This window comes from Balaenoptera musculus, chromosome 7, assembly GCF_009873245.2.
Source record: "Balaenoptera musculus isolate JJ_BM4_2016_0621 chromosome 7, mBalMus1.pri.v3, whole genome shotgun sequence".
NCBI classification, from domain to species: domain Eukaryota; kingdom Metazoa; phylum Chordata; class Mammalia; order Artiodactyla; family Balaenopteridae; genus Balaenoptera; species Balaenoptera musculus.
Window position 1 is genome coordinate 106148655 of NC_045791.1, and position 20907 is coordinate 106169561.

The 20907-nt window shown below is 37.3% G+C and overlaps 1 protein-coding gene across 6 annotated transcripts in view; it reads left to right on the top strand.

Moving 5' to 3' along the window:
• Window positions 1-20907, top strand: part of GIGYF2 (GRB10 interacting GYF protein 2) — a 127914-nt gene that overhangs the window by 55974 nt on the left and 51033 nt on the right. For 5 of the 6 annotated variants that reach the window (XM_036858882.1, XM_036858881.1, XM_036858879.1 and 2 more), the window contains 4 exons: window positions 13558-13737; window positions 17172-17389; window positions 17482-17644; window positions 17736-17924. In XM_036858882.1, coding sequence (XP_036714777.1) covers window positions 13558-13737; window positions 17172-17389; window positions 17482-17644; window positions 17736-17924 — 750 coding nt within the window. Of the gene's footprint in view, window positions 1-3843; window positions 4148-13557; window positions 13738-17171; window positions 17390-17481; window positions 17645-17735; window positions 17925-20907 lie in introns of those variants that run through there. The other variant, XM_036858884.1, reaches the window with a different exon arrangement.

The window sequence follows — 20907 nt, forward strand, 5'->3', positions numbered from 1 at the left end:
GTCTTTCCCAAGATGATTGGTACTGCATTCACAAAATAGTCTTTGACAGCCTGATTTTTAGCACCTTTAGAACTCTCCTGTCCCCAGAAATGTCTCAAATATCCATTTTAAATCATTGTTAACTTTATGCATGATTTTTATGTCAATAATGATTAATAATATTGGCTAATATATATTATTTATTATGTGCCAGGAATCATACCAAGCACTTCACATGTATTGACTCATGTGAAGCCAATAGCAATGCCTGGCACAGAGTAACCTCTTGGGCTATTACTTGCCTTATTGGTATTAATAATGTTTCTTAACTTTCCTAGTAATAAGTACCATTATTAATGCCCATTTTATAGATAATGAAACTGAGCCACAGTGAGTTTCCTAAGATCACAGAGGTAGTAAGTGGTGGTCAGTTCCTGCTCAGTCCGTAGTCCAGAGTCAGTGCTATATTGCCTCAAAAATAGACATTTTGACCCTAGTTAGCTTTTGTGAATAACACGTTACATTTGACTAGTTCTATCCAAGAGCCCCTACAGAATATTTGTTCTTCAGAAATGCTTAGGCTAAGACATATGATTTGTAGGCAAGAAGGATATTTTCAGTTAAGGAAGACATCTTGCAAGATTTGAAGATGAGTGCAATCAGAATTATTGTACATAGTCTAGTCTTAGATTCTATAGACCAGCAGAGTTAAAACAAAATGTGGAGAGGAGAGTTCTTATAAAGCATTGCCAAATTTGTATTTTGCCAGGTGAGAAAATAATTTTAAAAATATAATACTTTCATCATAATTTTATAGAAGAAAAGACATTTTGACACTTGAAGAAGAAGGATATAGCAATAAAGAGTAGTTGGCTGCCTTCAGTAAGTTTGTGAACCACTGTGTGGTTTTGCCTTGTCCATGGCTTTGACCTTTATTGTTTCTTGCTTCCTGCCTATGTGAAAATGCCCATGATGAAGCTGTACACTAGTGCTGTTCCACTTATGGAACCACTGATTGCTTATTGTGTCATAGTAATTTGTGGGCGGAAAGGTCCATGGTTCTTCTTGATTTTCAGCTTGCTTCATTAAGTTCTAAAATTCATTACCTGAGGAGACAGTCTTTGTATACATACTATAGCTAACAAAATTAATTATTTTCATTTGGGCCTTTTCAGGATTGTAACTTCTTACCTATAGCTTTTGTAGCACTCTTGCTCTAGGCTTTTACAGTTTTTTTTTTCTCTTGCAACTAAGTAAATACACGAAAAAACCTGTGAACAGGACAGTCAGAAGGCTAATATCAAAACAGTGAAGCATTGTCCTTTTTATATATAAAACCTTCCTAAATCTTGTTTAGATGGTGTTGGAAAGTGGAGTAGTTGAGAGAGGTAAGATTTCAATCCCCACTTAACAGATTACCCTGAATAACTCCATTCTTTGCACTCATGTAGTCAGTGTGGTTTAGCATAACGAAGACAGGGTGGGAAATCTAGCCGACCGGGTTCTGGCTCTGTTGGTTACATAGCTGTGTCAGTTTGGGCGAGCCACCCAATCCCCTTGGCCAGGCTTCCTTATATTAAAAAGAGGAAGAAAGAAAAGAGGGAATTAAATAATGTGATCCTTTAGAATCCTACATGTTTGTAAACTTACTACCATTTCCCTCCACTGATACAGGTTTCCTGTGTGATTTTTTTCTATATAATTTTATATATGCTTGTATGGCATTTAAAACATTAAATTATTGTTGCCCAATATATGTAGATTTTCTTTCCATCAAATTTAAAAGTGTCTGATGGACAGACATTATGTTTATGCTATTATATTTCCAGGTTATTTTCATATCTCTACAGGTACACAAGTGCTTTTTGAATGTGTTTTTCCTAGTCTGTATTTATATGATTCTTGTAAATTGATCCCAGTAGAATTGGGATGGTTTGCTTGTATCTCTCTGTGTGGGCTATAAAATATTTGCCCATTTATAAACCATTTGATGGAAAAAATAGTACTTTATAAAAATGATAGTTTGGATGCTTCATTGGTCATCAAAATAATGGATTCATTTTACTCATTAGGTTGTAGCACTCAAAATTATGTCTTTTATTGTCATGTTATAATGTAGTAGTATAGTTCATATTAAACAGTTAAGATATAAGTTATAATAACTACAAATGTTAAATGATTGCAGTATTACTGTGTATTTGTTCACTTCTGGTGTAAACAGTTAAAGACTGTGAAGAGAGTCATAATCATCTCTCCTGCCCTCCATAATTAGGGCAAATAGTGTGAGCTCTAATTCTGTTATATAAGCTCAGAGATTCTTTTGTATTTTAATTTCTTATTTGTAGAAGCACCTAATTTCAGTAATAATTTCATGCTTAAAAAGAAATTAGGACACTCATCATTTTTCCTATGGCTTAAAAAAGTAAAAACAAAATGATTTTTTTGGGTGGGGGGTCATTTGTTTTTGTTTGCTCATTTTGGGTTTCTTTAATCCCTTCCAAAAGAAAAAGATACATTTTTTTAAAAGCCACTGAATTTTTTCCAGGATCTTTCTCTTCTCATTTCTATATTATAATGGAGAATTAGTATACATTTAGTAAAACAATTAAGAAGAAAATTTCCAATAATGCTTTCAAGAGGACTATTATTCTATTTCCAAAATTTAAGGAAAAAGAATAAAGAACCTTAATGTATGACCCTGTAGGTAATGTCTTTGTTTTAAAACTCTATTGGCAATATCTAGCTCCGTCCCTATTTGTCAGTCAGTTTTTTTCTCTGTTCCCCTTAAGGAAAGAAATAAGATTGAATATTTTCTCATGTACTCACCAGTTCTTTTGCTGGGCCAGCCTTATACACAGGTAGGTCTGGAGGAAGCTTTCAGAGCCTGTCTTTTTGGTGAGGTAATTTTAATCTACAAGTCCAGCTTGTAGGTTCTCTTCTTGGACTGGGTTTACGGTTCACATTGCTCTGTTTATAATGTCGTGGGGGCTGGTTTCAGCTGAAGCTGATGTGATTGGTCACTTAGTCTGCGGGGGGCCAGTTAGCTCTGATCCTGTGGAAAAGAATGCTGGTTTGTTAGGAGGTCTTTCTTTACCCATCACAGACCTTAACAACTCTGGAGAAAGCCTCCAGAACTGACTTGGAGAAGGGGTGCATTTTTTCTCTCTAATCAGGACCGGTCTTTAGTAAGTTTGCATAATCTTACTTAAGAGTTTATTTAAAAGTTCAAAGGGATAAAATTCCCTGCAAGATTTCCTTTCAGCCGTCTTTCCTTATATAGCATGTTTAAGTGTGAGATATTTCCTTTACTAATCTTTTTTTCCTCCATTTCTTTGGGGAATATTTCCTTGGATAAGGACTTTTAGGTAGAAATTAATGAATTGATTTTACTAGTTTTCTTTTCGTATCCCATCTCATCAGAATGACTACCACTAATTCTAGAACTAGTAATAGAGGTAATTTAGTTACCTGAAATCTTTTTTTGGGGGGCAAGGAGGCAGACTTCCTTATTTTTTTAAGGCTATGTACAGAAACCTTGAATAAGAATACATTTAATTGTTTGGTTCCTTACACTTATCTCTAAAAAACACACCTGTGTGAAAGAACTGAAGAATTTTCTTAAGTCGTGCTTTAGTGATGTTTAGGGGATGTTTCCCTGAGAAGTATGATGACATGCAATAAATATAGTGTTCAGGGTACAGAAACTTTAACTTAACATCTAAATAATGTTTAGCTGGAAAACCTCTGTGATCCAGCTTGTAGCAACCTCAAAATGAGCTGTGGGATGGCTTTGTATAATGCCTTACTGAGCAGAACTTTTCTCCACCTCCATTAGCTGCTGATTTTAAAACTTTGATCAAATGTCACATGTAAGGGGATCTGAGATACAAAGGCTGCGATTGTTCATAGTAAAATCATGGAAGGCCTGCTGGGAAAATTATTAATCTAGACCAATATAATGCTGCTTAGAAAGTAAAATCCGCCTTTGTAGATTCCTTCTCCTCCCCCCACAATTAAAAAATATATTAATTCCTTCTTTGTTTTATTAATGCCAAACATTTCAATACAAGTTCAGACACAGCACTGCAAACTTTGACCTTCAGAACTAGAGAAGGTAAAAGCATAAAGGAGAGACTTGTGATGTGATGCACCTTCCCTGCATGTTCTGGTAGGAATTATACTTTATATCAATTGCTAGTTTACTGATCGGGGGTGGAAGAGGGAAGACAGAGTAAATATAGTGTAACACTGCCTTTCAGAAAGCAGTACTGAAAGTGTACCTGCCATGTGTCTTGAATAGACATTATAGTAAGCAAGATAGTAAAGGATTTTACCAACATTAGAAGCCTCTTTCCATAATATATTCAGACAGAAATGATTTACAGATGATTGTCAAGAAAGAAATGTCTCAAGTGAAGAAGTATTCTGGTTTCTGGATTTCACACTGTGAAAGTCTGCTGCGGTCTGTAAACAGTGATTCCTAATTGCTAACTGAATGGATGTCGTAGACCAGTTCTGGAGTGTCTCCTTAGGAGCATAGCACTCCCATTATAATAGCTGGATCACATAAATTCATTTCTGTTTGAAGTTGCCTGGTTAGCTGAGATGAAACTTGATATTGGCACAGATGATAAACCAACTTCACCCTAAAATACATGGGCCCTCCGTCTAAACAGAATTAATGATTTCAGTTGGAGATGGCTCTAAAACATTCTTCTATAAATGAACATACATGCTGCTAGATATCTGTTCATTGATTGATTTATTTTTTATTCCAAATTATAATGATTAAGCAAGATGCCAAGAATCAGGTACATTATTCTTTATTAAATTCAGTTCTGTATCCCTAAATTGTTTGCTTTTCTTTCTGGCTAAAGCAATCCAGTATATAATCCATAATTGTACCACATTGTACCTGAAAACAACAAAACCTTTAGTTGGAGTGCAGTGTCTTGCCTATGTATATACATAATCTCACAATTTTTAACCTTTAGCCCTGGTCTCCAATGCTCTTTCTTACACAGTGTACTTAGCTTTCTTTAGAAGATGCCTAGTCTCTTTCCAGTTCTGCATTGAAGCCCACTACTGATCATCTTCCCCTGAGACTTCAGGCAGCGTCTGGGTATATACCAGCAGACGACTGAGCATAAAGGTTATAGGAATATGGGGCATATTTAGACCACATGAGGTGCTTTTTCAGAGTCTGATATGCAGCAGCCCCTCCAGTCTCTCCCAGCCAGGAGCTGCTGTGTTTTCAGGACCATAGTAACCAGTGGAGCAGATTTGTTACCTCCTCAGGGGTTAGGATGGGAGAAAAGTTGCAAATCTCTGGATATAGAATTTAAACTACTCCATCCTAGTTACCCTGAGTTTTGTTTGCAATTGGGGGGACAAGTAAATATCAATACCTGGATGGGATTCCCTTTCACTGTTTTCTCTGGTATTAGAAAATATTTTTAGTGTTAATCAGAGAATATATATCTGAATAGAGAAATACAAAGTTACTTGCTAGAAAAATTTGCACATAAACAAGCTTCAAAGTCTGTCCCATAATTCCGCTTTTGCTTTTGGAGTTTGGGCGCTTCTGAGTTCCAAGTTTCACAGCTGTAGATTTTGTTGGCTGAGTGCCTTTTTGCTCCATCTCAAGTTTTCCATAAACACCATTTCTGGCTGTAAGTCAAACATGCACACAGGTGCCCTTTTACTGCTCTGTCTCCTTAGGAAGTCCACTCAATTACACCAGACTAAAACCAATACTGCATTTTAATTTTATTTTATTTTTAGAAGAGTCCTATTTAGACAATACATTCAGGCAGAAACAACCAAGTATTTATTGCCATTGGGGAAAGTATTTATATATGTAGTGCAATTGTATTTTAGCACCTTTTATACATCTTGAGGAATTGTTGATGTAAGAATATAAAATGTGTTATACAGGTAGTGTAGTGTAGTTTGCTCATAAGACTGTCATGTTTGCCATATTGAATAGAAAAAAATATATTTTAAATTTATATTTCTTTACCTTTTAGAGGTCATAGACACCTATAAGACCCTGGCAAAAACCTTAGACCCTTTTCCCTGAAAAAAGATAAAAGCATGCCAGCGTGATATGCGCTTCCAGTTTAAGGATTCATAGCCCCAAGCTCATTTGTTGACTATAGGTTAGAAATATTTAGTTCAGGCATTAATTTGTAAATTATTTAATTATGTTTACCTTTAAATCATCTTGTTTACATATTAATCTGTTAAGATTTTTTAAAAAGTCAACTAAAATATTTGGCTACTCAACTTTGTCATATTGCTGATGTTATGGAAAGAGGAAGACTGATTTTAAGTGCTGAGAAAGGCCATGTGGGTGTGGGTGTCCCTCATTCATTTTAGCCCTGGTCACTTTGGAGTCATGTAATTTTTAGACATTAAAGGAGCTTTAGATATTATCTTCTGAGTTGCCCATGAACAACTTTATCATTTATTTTAAATTATGTCAGTAATACACAAATATATATATATTTTTTAACCCTGTAATGAGTTAACTCATTATAAAGTTTTTTGGCACCCTCACTTCCCACCCAAATTTATATACATACAAATCTGCTGTAATCATTTAGGTTATAAAGGATTTATTTTAATGTTTTAGAGCAATTCTTGCATACAGTATAATTTATATTATAAATTATATTAGTAGTAATTGGAAATGTATATTCTATTAGATTGTACTTGAAGTCTTTTTTTACCCCTCAAAATAATTTTGAGTAAAATTTTTATATTGTTATATATTAAGTTGATCTTAACATTTTTTTCAGGGGTACACATTTTGTTATCGTTTATCTGCTGGAAGGTTAACAAATTTAGTTCCATTTAGACACCTTGGCAGTCTCTATCCCCAAGCTTTTCTATGCATGATATGTCTGTTGCCTTTTTAGAGCTCTTTAGACTTAGATCACAGAACTTCCTTTTTCTACTTTATTTTTGTAGAATTTCTGGCTGCTTCTGATGGGTTTAATTTATGAGTAAACCCTGGATTAGGAGTTTGAACATCTATGTTCTATTTCTGATTTGGTCACTACTCAGCTGTGTGACCATGGGAGATCCCCCTACAGGTATCCCTTTCCTCACAGGAACAATAAAGACGGTAAGGTTGAAGGTAAATGAGCTCCCTGCTCCAGTCCAGTCCAGTGGCTGGTCCCAGCACAGAGTGAAGCCCAGGACCCTGTGAAGTCCTTGGCTCTCACAGCCACTACCCAGGATTAGTTTATATCTAAGATTTTTTTGCCCTAAAATTCTTTCATGTTATTATCTGTAAGAAGTTATGTGAATGTAACTTTTATCATTCTGACCCCTGACTTCAAAGTTCTTAAAGAAGCTCCTAATTTCTTCAATAAATCTTTATCAAGTATCTAACCGTGCCTTGCATCTTGGTCTGATGGCTCTCCCAGCCTTCCCTGGCTTCTTCCCTCCTTCCTTTCATGCAGGCATTTCCCCTAATAAAATCTTCGGGTGTTTAAAAAAAAAAAAAAGAAGATGGTAAGGTTGACAACCCTTGTGGTTATTATGAGTATCGGATGAGATATATCAATGCATTTTGTCAACTGTAATGTATCAAGTCATTTGTTTACATGTGTGTCCCTGGACTGTGGACCTGGAGGGTAGGTGCTATGTCTAAGTCTCTTCTTTATTTTCAGTCATATGTCTTTAACTGTATTTGTTCATGGAGAAAGCACTCATCTTAATGTGTGCTAGAGGTATGAGTAAACAAACAAGCAAAAAATGGTATAGTAGTACTGTTTCTCTGGGAAAATACTTGGTAGTACTTACTGAAGTTGAATATACCTTATGGCCCAGCAGTTTCACTCCTAGGTAAATACCAACAGAATTGGAAACATACGCTCACCAAATTTCACATCCAGGAATGTTTATAGCAGCGCAGTTTCTAATAGCAAAAAACTGGAAACAACCTAAATCACTAGTAGAGTAATACATTGTGGTCTGTTCATACAATGAGATCCCATACCACAGTGCAAAAGAACAAGCTTCTGTTCTCTGTAACAACGTGGGTGAATTTCCCGTAATGTTCAATGAAAGAAGCCAGACATACTACAGAATGGGAGAAAATATTTGCAAACAAAGCGACTGACAAGGGCTTAATTTCCAAAATATACAAACAGCTCATACAACTCAACAACAAAAAAACAAACAACTCAATTGAAAAATGGGCAGAAGACCTAAATAGACATTTCTCCAAAGAAGAAATACAAGTGGTCAATAGTACATGAAAAGATGCTTGATGTCTCTTAATTATTAGAGAAATGCAAATCAAAACTACAACGAGGTACCACCTCACACCAGTCAGAATGGCCATCAATAAAAACTGTACAAATAACAGGGAATTCCCTGGTGGTCCAGTGGTTAGGATTCCCAGGCTTCACTGCCAAGGGCCTGGGTTCAGTCCCTGGTTGGGGAACTAAGATCCCACTAACCATGAGGTGCCGCCAGAAAAAAAAACATGAAAAAAACTCTACAAATAACAAATGCTGGAGAGGTAAGAGAAAAGGGAACCCTCCTACACTGTTGGTGGGGATGTAAGTTGGTACAGCCACTATGGAAAACAATAGGGAGGTTCCTCAGAAGACTAAAAATAGAATTACCATATGATCTAGCAATTCTGCTCCTGGGCATATACCCAGACAAAACTCTAGTTCAAAAAGATACATGCACCCCTGTGTTCATAGCAGCACTGTTCACAATAGCCAAGACATGGAAACAACAGATGAATGGATAAAAAAGATGTGGTACATATATACAATGGAATACTACTCAGCTGTAAAAAGGAATGAAATAATGCCATTTGCAGCAACATGGATGCAACTAGAGATTATCGTACTAAGTGAAGTAAGTCAGAAAGAGAAAGACAAATACCATATGATATCACTTATATGTGGAATCTAAAATATGACACAAATGAACCTTTCTATGAAACAGAATCATGGACATAGAGAACAGACTTGTGGTTACCAAGGGAGAGGGGGTTGGGGGAGGGGTGGAGTGGGAGGTTGGGATTAACAGATGTAAGCTTTTATATATAGAATGGGTAAACAATAGGTCCTACTGTACAGCACAGAGAACTATATTCAATACCCTGTGATAAACCATGATGGAAAAGAATATTAAAAAAAGGGCATGTATATGTGTATAACTAAATCACTTTGATGTACAGCAGAAATTAACACAACACTGTTAATTAAACAACTATACTTCAGTAAAAAAAAAAAGCCAGACGTAAACTAATATTCCGTTTATATAAAAAAGTTCAAAAATAGGCAAAACTAATCTTTGGAGATAGAAGGCAGGATAGCGTTTACCTTGGTAAGGGCCGACTGGGGGGACATGAAGACTTTTGAGAGGTCCTGATAAATTTTTGTTTTAAATCTTAGTAGTTAGGTGGATATATATTGCTTTGTGAAAACTCTGAATTGTACATTTATGATTTGTGTACTTCTTGATATGAATGTTATACTTCAATAATAAGTTTTCATTCATTCATTCATTTATTTTTGGCTGCATTGGGTCTTCGTTGCTGCATGCGGGCTTTCTCTTGTGGTGGTGAGCGGGTGCTACTCTGTTGCGGTGCGCGGACTTCTCACTGCGGTGGCTTCTCTTGTTGCGGAGCACGGGCTCCAGGCGTGCAGGCTTTAGTAGTTGTGGCTCATGAGCTCTAGAGTGCAGGCTCAGTAGTTGTGGTGCACGGGCTTAGTTGCTCTGTGGCATGTGGGATCTTCCCGGACCAGGGCTCAAACCCGTGTCCCCTGCATTGACAGACGGATTCTTACCACTGCACCACCAGGGAAGTCCAATAGTAAGTTTTCTTAAAGATAGGGGGAGGAGATGAGTATGGTACATTTAAAAGTTCTTGAATCCTTTTCATCCTTCTCTTATGAAAATGACAGTGATGCCTGAACGCAAAACTTTCTTTACCTTGCACTTACCTGTGGGATATGTTTGGCATGTCAGAATTATATTATTCTGGTCTTTCTTGGTTTACTGGAGAAGTTGTCACCCAGATCTTTCTGTTTCAGTTATTCGTTATGCAACATTTGATATATCAAAAAATATATTGCAGTTTTTAGGAATTATTTTGTAGAAACAAGCACTTGGTAACAAGATCTGAACTCCTTTGTTATAGAATTTTTGAACTGGAATTGGCTAGTGTTTGTGTAAATTCAGACGGCTGCCTCAGTAATACACACACACGCACGCACACACACATACCCTCTTTCATATTAGGAATGGGATCTTTAGTCAAGGTGTACAGATCAGAACTGGAGACAGTTTAAAATCAGGTCTATGACTCCACAATCTTCATTCTTTCTTTAGTACTGTGCTCCTCTATATCTTCGAAATTTCTGTCACAAATCCTTTTTGGAACAAAGAATGGTATAAATAGTCATTTAAACTTTATGAGGTACAGATTTTCCAGCAGGTTGAGAATTATGAGTTTGCAGTAAGCAGAAAAGCCAGATTTTTTTCTTCCTTTAGTTTCCCTATTTTTACCCTATCCTGTCCTTTATATTTTTCTTATTCCTAGGTACCAATATGAAAAGTATATGTAGGACTTGACAGTTATGACCGTTATAGAAGCTGCTAGTTTAGGAAAAAATGCAGGCAAATTATTCACATAAAGGGAAATAAAGTCATCAAACAATATGAAAAATCTTTGATGTGAAAAATTCATATTCGAGCCACATTAGTATACCATTTTACAACCATTAAAGTAGAAAAGCTTCAAAAGGATAGCAGCACTTAGTTTTGATAATCTAAAATGGTCTGGTGGTCTTACCTACCCTTTTTTTGAGGAGGAGAGAAAGGTATGTCAATGTATGAAGTCTGTCATTTGACCTAGTGATTTTACTCTTTGAAGTTTTTTTTCAGAAGTAGTAGTTCAGAAAAATAAAACACATACGCACACAGATATTTCTTCCTTGTTATCTAGTTCTCAAAAAGTTAGTTATGATGTAAATGTCCAGTGGGGAATAATCTGCTAGATAGTGCAACAGCTGCAAGGTATACCTGCTATGTATCCATTTATATTATCAGTAAGGTGTATAATCACAGAGAAGTATTTGCTATTTAGATTACAAAATAGTGGGTACACTGATTGAAACTACATTTTAAAGATGTTATGTAAAAGCTAACCACAGATACGTAGAGTTCTATTTCTATGGTTGAGGAATTACTGGGATTTTTATTTTTAATATCTTTAATTTTTTGCAACTTATCATCTGTTAGAAAAAACTGTAATGACCAGTTTTTGATGCGTTAAGCATTTTACCATTGGTGGGTTTCCTTTGCTTATTTTGGTACATTCATTACTTCTCAAAGACGTAGTGTAACAGTAGATGAAAATGAGTGTTTTGACCAGCTCATCCATCAGGCGATTGTATTCTCAGTATGCCTGGCACATACCGCTTGTGACTGAATGATTTACATGTGTTAAAAGTCATTTCCCATCACTTATCAATTTATACACATTAGGGATTTCTTTGTTTTAAATTTTTCTTCTGTGAGTATAGCTATATTTTTCATCAAGTCATATAATGGATGTGGGCTTTGTAAAATGTCTCATCCCTTCTTATTCTGAGCAAGAGAACCTGGAATGTCTTCTGACCCTTCTAACCCAAGGGCAGACATGGAATGTATCTATACTTGAATTCATAAAACTTGGCACTTAGTGCAATATGCAATAAATATTTGTTAAATGAGTCAGAAGGTTAAGATTTGAATCCTATGTCATTTAAATAGTGGTGTGTGATTTTGGACAATTCCCCTGGGTTATCTTTTTGAGCCTCAATATTCTCAGCTGTAAAATGGGAAGAATAATTTCTAATACTGAGTATTGTTATGAAGATTAAATCAGTTAAGTGAGTGTTTTTATTAACTGTGGCCATGTAACAAGTTACCCCAAAACTTAGTGGCTGAAAGCAGCAAACATTTATTTTCTCAGTTTCTGTGGGCCAGGATGGAGCAGCTTAGCTAGGTGGTTCTGGCCTGGGTCTCTCATGAGGCTGCAGTCATCTCAGGGCTCATCTGGGGTTGGATCCGCTTCCAAGCTCACTCACGAGGCTGTTGGCAAGCCTCAGTTCTTTGCCATGTGGGCTTCTCCACAGGGCTGCCTCACAACAGGGCCGCTGGATTCCCTCAGAGAGAGTGTCCAAGATGGAAGTTTTTAACTTAGTATCAGAAGTGACATCTCATCACTTCTGCTGGATTCTGTTAGGAACAAGTCAGTAATAAGCCCAGCCCACACTTAAGGTGAGGGAATTACACAGAGGCCAGGAGTCAGGGATTGTTGAGGGCTATCTTAGAGGCTGCCTGTCATAATAAGGGTATTTTGCCCAGCAAATAATTGTACCCCCCCATTCCAAGATTATTCTGTAATAGAATAATATCTTGTAACAACCTAATAACTGTTTGGGTGAACAGGATATGGAATCCTAATACATGTGAAATTGAATATAAGAGGATGACCAGAAATTAGAATTTCCTCATTTTCAAATGTACAATTTTTTTCACTTTTAATATGGTTTAATGAAAAGAATTGAGGTTGTTACTGTGAGAATTTGTATATTTTATTGTTATAAACTGAAGACATCAATGTATGTTTTGGATATTCAGCTACATACTTTAATGTGAGATTTTGGGTAATTTGTTGTGAATTGTAAGTGGTAGCACATGTGGTATGGTGACTGAAGAATTTGCACAGTTCAGAATTCTCTTGTCCTTTGAAACCAACTTAGTTTACTTGGCATAACAGGCTCTCTTTCACTGTTAATGTAGCTCTTGAGTTGCATCAGGTTAGACATAGCTTAACTTTGAATTCTGTTCCAAAGCAATTTGTTGTACGCCTGTAGTGTACTAGGTGCTAGAGTAAAGGAAAAGTAGAGTGCCTCCACTGTCTGGTTTTGAGCTTACAATCTGTTTTGGAATAGAAGAGAGGTTGAAGTTTACAGATATCCTATTTGGACAGAATCACCAGTAGAAGTTGATTAAATAAATTAAGTTGATTTCGTAAATCATATAGTTAAAAATATTGTATGACTTAAAAACGGAAAAAAAGAAGTATGTGCTGGTAAGGAAGGACTGCCAAGTGAAAACAGCAAGGGTACAAAACAACATATGTAACAGCCTGAGGGTAGTGTTTGTGAGTGTGAATGAGAGATCTGTATATGTATGCATAAGTATAGCCATGGTCAGTGTTTGGAAGGCTTTATAAGAAGCTGTTGATGGTGGTTACTTCTGGGGAGCAAGACTCTGGGGGGCTCTTGTGTAGCGGGAAGGTTGATTCACTTTTTATTGCATAACCTTTTAAAAAATGCGCATATTATTTTGTTTAAAAAAATAATTTCACAGTCTTAGAACATTCAGCTTTGAGAAGTGTGCCTAATAATATACACATATATCCACAGTTATTTATACTGCCTGAACGTTGAAATGGACACATTTGCAGAAAAGCTTGATTTGAGCAATCAAGTCTGTTCAAAATCCTTGCTGGCTGAGGCTTATGTTGACTCATTTTCTTTACAGGGAGACCAAATTTTGAGGAAGGTGGGCCAACATCAGTGGGAAGAAAGCATGAATTTATACGATCAGAAAGTGAAAATTGGCGTATTTTTAGAGAGGAACAGAATGGAGAAGATGAAGATGGAGGTTGGCGACTAGCTGGATCAAGGAGGGATGGAGAGAGGTGGCGGCCTCACAGTCCTGGTAAGAATTCTGCTGAGTACAAGCACACAGGGGCCGAAATAGTGAGGATTTGGTGGGAATTGTTAGGGATAAAGTGGAAAACGTAAACTGGCAAAGAAAAACAAGACGGGCCATGTTTACGCCGTCACACTCAGTCTTGCTCCCACAGAAATTTTTAACGTAAAATATTCCCCACATCTATTTAGTTGATTAAAGTCACTTTTATTTTTCTGGGGCAGTGTGGTTTAACGGGAAGCACCTGCCCTTAACTGCAAAAATGAGAGAGGGTTTCATTCCGTTTTCCTAAATTTTTGAATCTTTTTTCAGCGTGCGTTTTTCTTAGGTGATTATTATATGCTTACTTAGGAATATGGGCTCCCCCTAAAATGAGGTTTTTTTCCTGCATAAGAGAGGATTTATTCTTTTTTTCTCTTTTTGTCCTAAAAATGTGATTTCTGCTCATTTGAAGAATAAACTTTAAACCCAGGTCAAAAACATAATCACAAGTTTATTCTTTTGTCCCTCTAACTTTAGAAAAAGGAGAGAGAATAGTCGTGATTAGTGGTTTTATAAGTTCTTCTGTTTGACTCTTAAGAATGCTTCAAACTGTTCTTCCCCGACATTAGATATGCTGGTAATTGAAGACACTGGTGCTTTGTGTCAAAGATCGTTCCCTACCCAAGTGCTGATTCTATGCCTCATGATCGTCAGATGCCACTGTAGTTTGAATCTTGGGGTTATGCAGAACTGAAGCATACAAAGAGTGTGTACATGTCTTTTGAATTTCACATGCATAACATTGTTTTACCTATTGGCTGTATGCCAAGGAAGCTTACTTTAATAGAGGAAGTTATAATAATAATGTAAACTGTTTTTATTTATTTTTTAAAATCAAGTTATTAACAAACCATTAGTCCCGGTCTGAGTTAACATTGTAACAGGCATTCAGGGTGCTTTATGGCGTTGTGGGTAGCTGGAAACTTAGTGAAGTTAATCTTTGGATAGAGTTACAATGCTTTTACCCCAGCTCCTCATTGGCTGACTCTTGGGCGCGTTTTCTGTCGTGAGTGGGCATTGCTTGCATCACAGTTACTTAGGCGATTCTCATCAGTCTGTGTCCTGGGCAACCAGCTGTTATAGTTCTCTTCAAGGCATCACGGCATTTTGTGCTGAGCTTGCCTGTAAGCAGAGGGGTTTGTAGACTATGTTCCTAACAAGCATTCCCTGAAAGAATGGACAGGATCTGGGCTGAGCAAGAAGAAAAATTCCAGCTGATCAAAAACAAACAAGGTGAATGTTTTGGAAGATGAACAGTGTTTCTGAGCCCAAACGTCTGATGTTGATTCTATTAAAGCAAGTTAAAAGTAAAACTTTAGTGTTATATTCTACCACTTACCCTCCTCACCCAAGAGCTTGGATTTTGGGTATATATAGTCTTTTTTTTTTCCCCCCCATCTTTTCTAAATCTTTCTCTCCAGTATTTGACTTTTCATGTCAGTTTTGTCATCAACTTGACAATTTTCCAAATTTTTTATACATATATTTTAAAAAGACAGTTTGGGGGACATAAAGATGCATGGGGGCTGAAAAAACACTATAAATAGGCATTAAAAAAATACCATCTACTTTTTCAACCCAGCATATTAAAAATAAGTCTGATTATATCAGTTGTTATCAGTTACTCTTAACATTTTAGTTAACCCTTTATTAGGCTTTGATTAAAATTTTAAATATCATGATTTTGACTTATGAAAATAGTATCAAACTTTAGTTCTGATATAAGGTCTATAAAGCAGTGGTCAGTCTTAATAAGCTAGAGATGTGCCTTATCTGCTAAATTTAGTTTCGTGAATAAAATTTTATTAACTATTTAAGACAACAAAAAAACTATGGTATATAGTTTTATTAAAGTATGGCTCACAGTTGGATATGTATGGAGTTGGGAGCAATAAGGACAGCTAAGCACCCACTCTGGGAGGTGAACTTAAGAAACTTAGTTAAGAGGGAAGAATGCGCCACATGCCTAGAAGGATAGATTCCTATCACAGTGCATACTTAGAAATGAGAGTAGCAGACAGAGTACTCTGGAATTCAGCTTTTGATCATGAGCACTTCTTTGGGATAATGACTCTAGGTTAACATTTAGGCAATCTGGGTATAAAATTCCTTCATTTTCATAGAAGATAGTAAATTGTGTTTTGTTGTTGTAAGTAAAGTGTGGGAAGTGGGAGAATGATGTTTTCTTACCTTTTTGTTAGTGGCTTATAAGATGCTACCTGTATTTGGTGTTTTAACATTTTGCCCTTTGGTTTTCAGTTTGATTTTTAGATTGCTGGTTTTAGCAAATTGGGCCTCAGTAGTATAGTAACATTTAACTTTGACCTCATTTCTTTTGGTGTCTCCCACAGGGAAAGCAGTCAAAGATATAGGTTAAAACATGTCTCTTCTTAAGACTCTTAGGCTCAGGTTTGTCAGATTTTAACAAGAACCCCCCCCCGCCCCCCGCTTTTTTTTTTTTTTTTTTTAGAGAAAATACCTTAACTTGTAGCTTTTAGTCTTAGGCATTCATTTTTTGTTGGAAAGTAGATGTGCTACATAATATGCAGGGGTGGATTTAGGAATGTCCCTGGGGGTATTAAATTAAAACTCCTAGGGAGAGTTAAGAGATGAGAGAAAAGGGAAAGGAGAGTAAGCATGTTATTGTGGAAAAAGCAGTAGAGGATGCAGAATTGGATTCTAGTTCTACTTTTCATTATGCACGTTACTTCTGCTGTCAGAGGTTTTGCTTCTTAAACTATAAAACTAGGATAGTGGGCCAAATATGACATGTCAGTGCTATAATTCCATGACCTTTTTTGGGAATCAGAATTACAAATGGGATCCTAGCGCTGGTAAGTGGACATGATGAGTTTGATATTACGAATTGACATAATATCATAGTATCCTGGATATTATTATATTATCAAGGGAGCTGGTCTTATCCATAAAGAATGATATTTTCATCAGAAGAAAGAAAATGCTTTAAGACTTGCCAAAGGGAAGGCATGGACCTCAGTATGGAAAGATATCCAGTGCTGTAAGTCTGGGCTAGGAGTGGGCCACGTGAGTGGCCTATCAGCATTTCAGTCAGATATCTAGAGCTTATTAAAAGTATGTACTTTGAAGAGCTGTCCTTTAAAAATGATGTGTTTTAAATTTATCTTTAAAAGCTTTAGAGTATGTTGTGTGACTCAGTAGTTAATGAAGATAACTACTGTTGTCACTTAGTGATGATGTATCGTATATAATACTGAGCCTTGAGCTTCGTTTCATTTGCCTAATTTTCTCTTTAGTAGATTGATCCATTTGAATTTGCTGTCAGTTGTAGTTTTCTCCTTTGTTTCCTAGCTGTGGTTTTCTTTCTCAAATACTGTCATAAAACTTTTCTAAGGTTTGTGTCCTCCTCTTCATCCCAGATGGCCCTCGTTCTGCAGGCTGGCGGGAACACATGGAACGACGGCGAAGGTTTGAGTTTGATTTTCGAGACCGGGATGATGAACGGGGTTACCGAAGGGTGCGCTCTGGCAGTGGAAGCATAGATGATGACAGGGATAGCTTGCCTGAATGGTGCCTAGAGGATGCTGAAGAAGAAATGGGCACATTTGACTCATCTGGAGCATTCCTGTCTCTAAAGGTAAGAAATTTGTTTTAAATATTATGACAGGTACTGACCTTCTTCCAAATCCAAATATGCTGTTAATCTTTGGCTTAATTTTCTTGCTACAGAAAGTACAGAAAGAGCCTATCCCAGAAGAGCAGGAGATGGACTTCCGGCCTGTAGAAGAAGGGGAGGAATGCTCTGACTCTGAAGGTAGCCATAATGAAGAAGCCAAAGAACCCGATAAGACAAATAAGAAGGAAGGAGAAAAGACAGACAGAGTAGGAGTTGGTAAGGCTCATTTTTGTCCTTTACTTTTAAAAAAAAAAAATCAAACTAAAAGTTTCCTAAGTTGTTAATTTAAGATTACGTCATGTTACAGAAGCTAGTGAGGAAACCCCCCAAACCTCCACCTCATCTGCTAGACCAGGCACTCCTTCAGACCTTCAGCCTCAGGAGGCACCGCAGTTTGAGAGGAAGGAGGAACCCAAAACTGAGCAAATGGAAAAAGCTGAAGAAGAGAGTCGGACAGAAAATAGTCTATCAGCCAAAGTACCCAGCAGGGGGGACGGTATGTATTTATGAGAGGCAACAAGCCAAACTTGGACTTTGCTGGGGCCAGTGATCACCGATAAGAGAGGCTTCTGTTTATGCCTCTTTGAACTGCTTCTAGTGGTAAATTATTGGAATAGATTATTTTACCAGTAAACCTTCTCAAACACTGCTTCCCCTGTGTATCTATCTCAGAATTCATCAAAACAGAATTAGAAGCAGCAAAGTAGTATCATTTCCTAGGATGCTATGATATAGCCACCCTGGTATCAGTCAAGCAAACTGAGTTTGGGATCCTCTGTGGTAGTTTGATTCCCATATCAGATTCCTTTTATGTAATGGCTATATGTGCATCCAGATGGCACACCAGAATGCCGTTGTTTCAAAAGAGGCCAAGATGAGTCTGTGCAAGTCCACCACCTTTGCTGGAGAAGAAGCTTAAAGTGTATCTCCTTCTCCAGTGTCATTATATTGATTTTAAGTTGCTCATATACCTTAGTAGGTAATATTAATGTTCATTCCCATGCTTCTTCTTGGACATAAAATGACCGTATGATACCTGATATTGAAAGGTGAATTGATTTGTTCATCATAAAAATTCACACCCTTTAACATGGCCTAAGAGACCTTGCATGACCTGGCATCTGCCTCCCTCCGTGCAGTTTCAGCACCAACTCTCTCTACTTTGTACTCTATTCACCAGCTTCACAGCCTGTTAGGTCCTGAAATGTGCCTTGTTCTCTTGCCTTTGTGCCTTAGCATATGCTGTTCTCTGTGCCTGAAACTCTCCCACCCCAAGTTCCCAAGCTAGGTTAGGTGTCTTCTCTTTCTTCTTAAACAACCAGCACTGCTTCTAACATAGCAATACAATATTATAAAGATCTGTTTATTCTCTTTTTTGCCCAATAAATACTATTTTGATAGCTTGAACCAAGGATTTTTTGTTTTTCAGTTTTTTATGTCTATCATAAAGCTGAATGAATGAATTCAGCAAGTATTTGAATCTCTACTATATATACAAGGCACCATGGGACTTGTACGTTTTGAGACCTCTTTCATTTTTCAGTTATGATGTGCCCCCCCAAATTACTTGTGGTTCATACTCTTAAATGTACATGCCTGGGGCCTTACTCCAGGAGATTTTAGGTGGGGTCTTGACATGTATATTTTGAGAAAGCTGCATAGGTGGCATTAAAGATTGAAATTCTGGATGTATAGTCTCTAGGGGAAATAAATCATGTGTATATCAATGACCTAGGACAAAAAGTAATGACAGGAATTCATGATTGGCAGACTCCTGAAATGCTTCAGGAAGCAAGTGTCTTTGAGCTTGTCTTGGAATAATAAGTAGAATTTGGAGGTAGGTGTAGCTGGATGAATTACGAGAGGGCATTCCAGTACTAGGTAGCAGTGAAAGCTACAGTGAGGAAGTAGGACTGATCCAGGTATGGGCAGGAAATCAGCTCCTGTTTTTATTTACATGAAGTATGAGGTGTGAAAAGGAGGCTGGTGGGAAACACGGTTGGAACATATATTTGACAGCTCTCTGTGTAGGGTAGGTTGTGATGACAGATGGGCTGCTCTGTGACCTGTTGGTGTCCTGAGCAGTCACTGTGTTGTAGGCAGTGCACTTGTAAAGGGAGGTAGTGGCAGATGAGATTTCAAAGTAGAAATTGGCAGGACATAGTTACTGTTGTATATCAGGGCAAGGAAGAGGGAAGAGTCAAAGATGAGTGAGGTGCCTGAGAGGATTGTGGTGTCCTTAACAGAAAAAGAGTGGAAGTTGAGGAGCACATTTGGGAGGGGAGAGAACAAGTTCAGTTATGAACGTTGAGTCTGAGGTGTTGATGAGAAGTTAGAGATGCAGTGGCCGGAGAGCAGTTGTGAGTGAGGGGACTGTAGCTCAATGGGCAGAGCTTAGGGCCACAGAGAGAATGAAAATTTAAAAGATTACACTTGGTAGGGGTGAGACGAATTGGGAGAATAGAACATGGATAATTCCTATTTTTAGAGGGTAGATAGAGAAGCCAGAGAAAAATCTTCAGAGGCAAGAATAGAGTGCAGGAAAATGAAGGAAGGAGAATGTTCCAGTTTAGAATTGGGAAGATAAGGTCAGACTAAGGTTAGGTGATGGGGACTAGGAAAAGCTATTGGATTTGGGGACTTTGGGTCACTGCTTATCTTTGGGAGAGAAGCTTTTCTGGGGGCTTGGGAGTGTAAGTCACATTGTAGCAGTGTGGGTGGTGGTGAAGTAGAGACAGGTTGTATAGACTGTCCTATTAAGAAGTTTGGCAAAGAAAGGATAGAGTGAGAGGAACAGGAATTTGGAGAAGCTATCTGTAATTGAACAAACAAGGTTTCAAAGGGGAAACTGCAACTGTATCTAATTACTTCCATCCCCCTTTCCTTCTTTAAGAACCTGCATACTGAGAGGTTAGAAATAGGAACCAAGACACAACCTCTTTTGCAGTCTTTATTCTTATTGCAGAGAACCTCCTGCACTATACAGGTAGACTCCGAGAGCTTTTTGTTATCCTACAAAATGTGTTGCATTGAATTATGTTAATAATAACTTGAAATAGGTACTTATTCAAAATAATTGCAGATATTTTTAATAAAGGTTTTTATGCTGAGATGTGGCATCTTCGCGGAGATTTGCAGTGCTGTTTAAACTGTCTTTACTATTCAGAGACATGATGTAAGGAAGGGATTGGACTGATTCTGTTTGTTTTCAGGAGGTAGACCTATAACTATTGGGTAGATGCTCTAGTGATACAGGTTGGCACTGTAAAAGGCCTTTCTGGATACTTTTTAATCTTATTTGTTGTCATCCTATGCAGGTACTTCTGTCATTCTAGGGAGAAATACTACACTTCTCCATAAGAAGTAGCAGCAGTGTTCATGACACGGTTCACATATCTGTTGAGCCCATTTAGTAAGCTGCCCAACTTGATAGTTATTCTTCGTAAGAGTCTCTATATTTTAAAGGATTTTTATCTGTC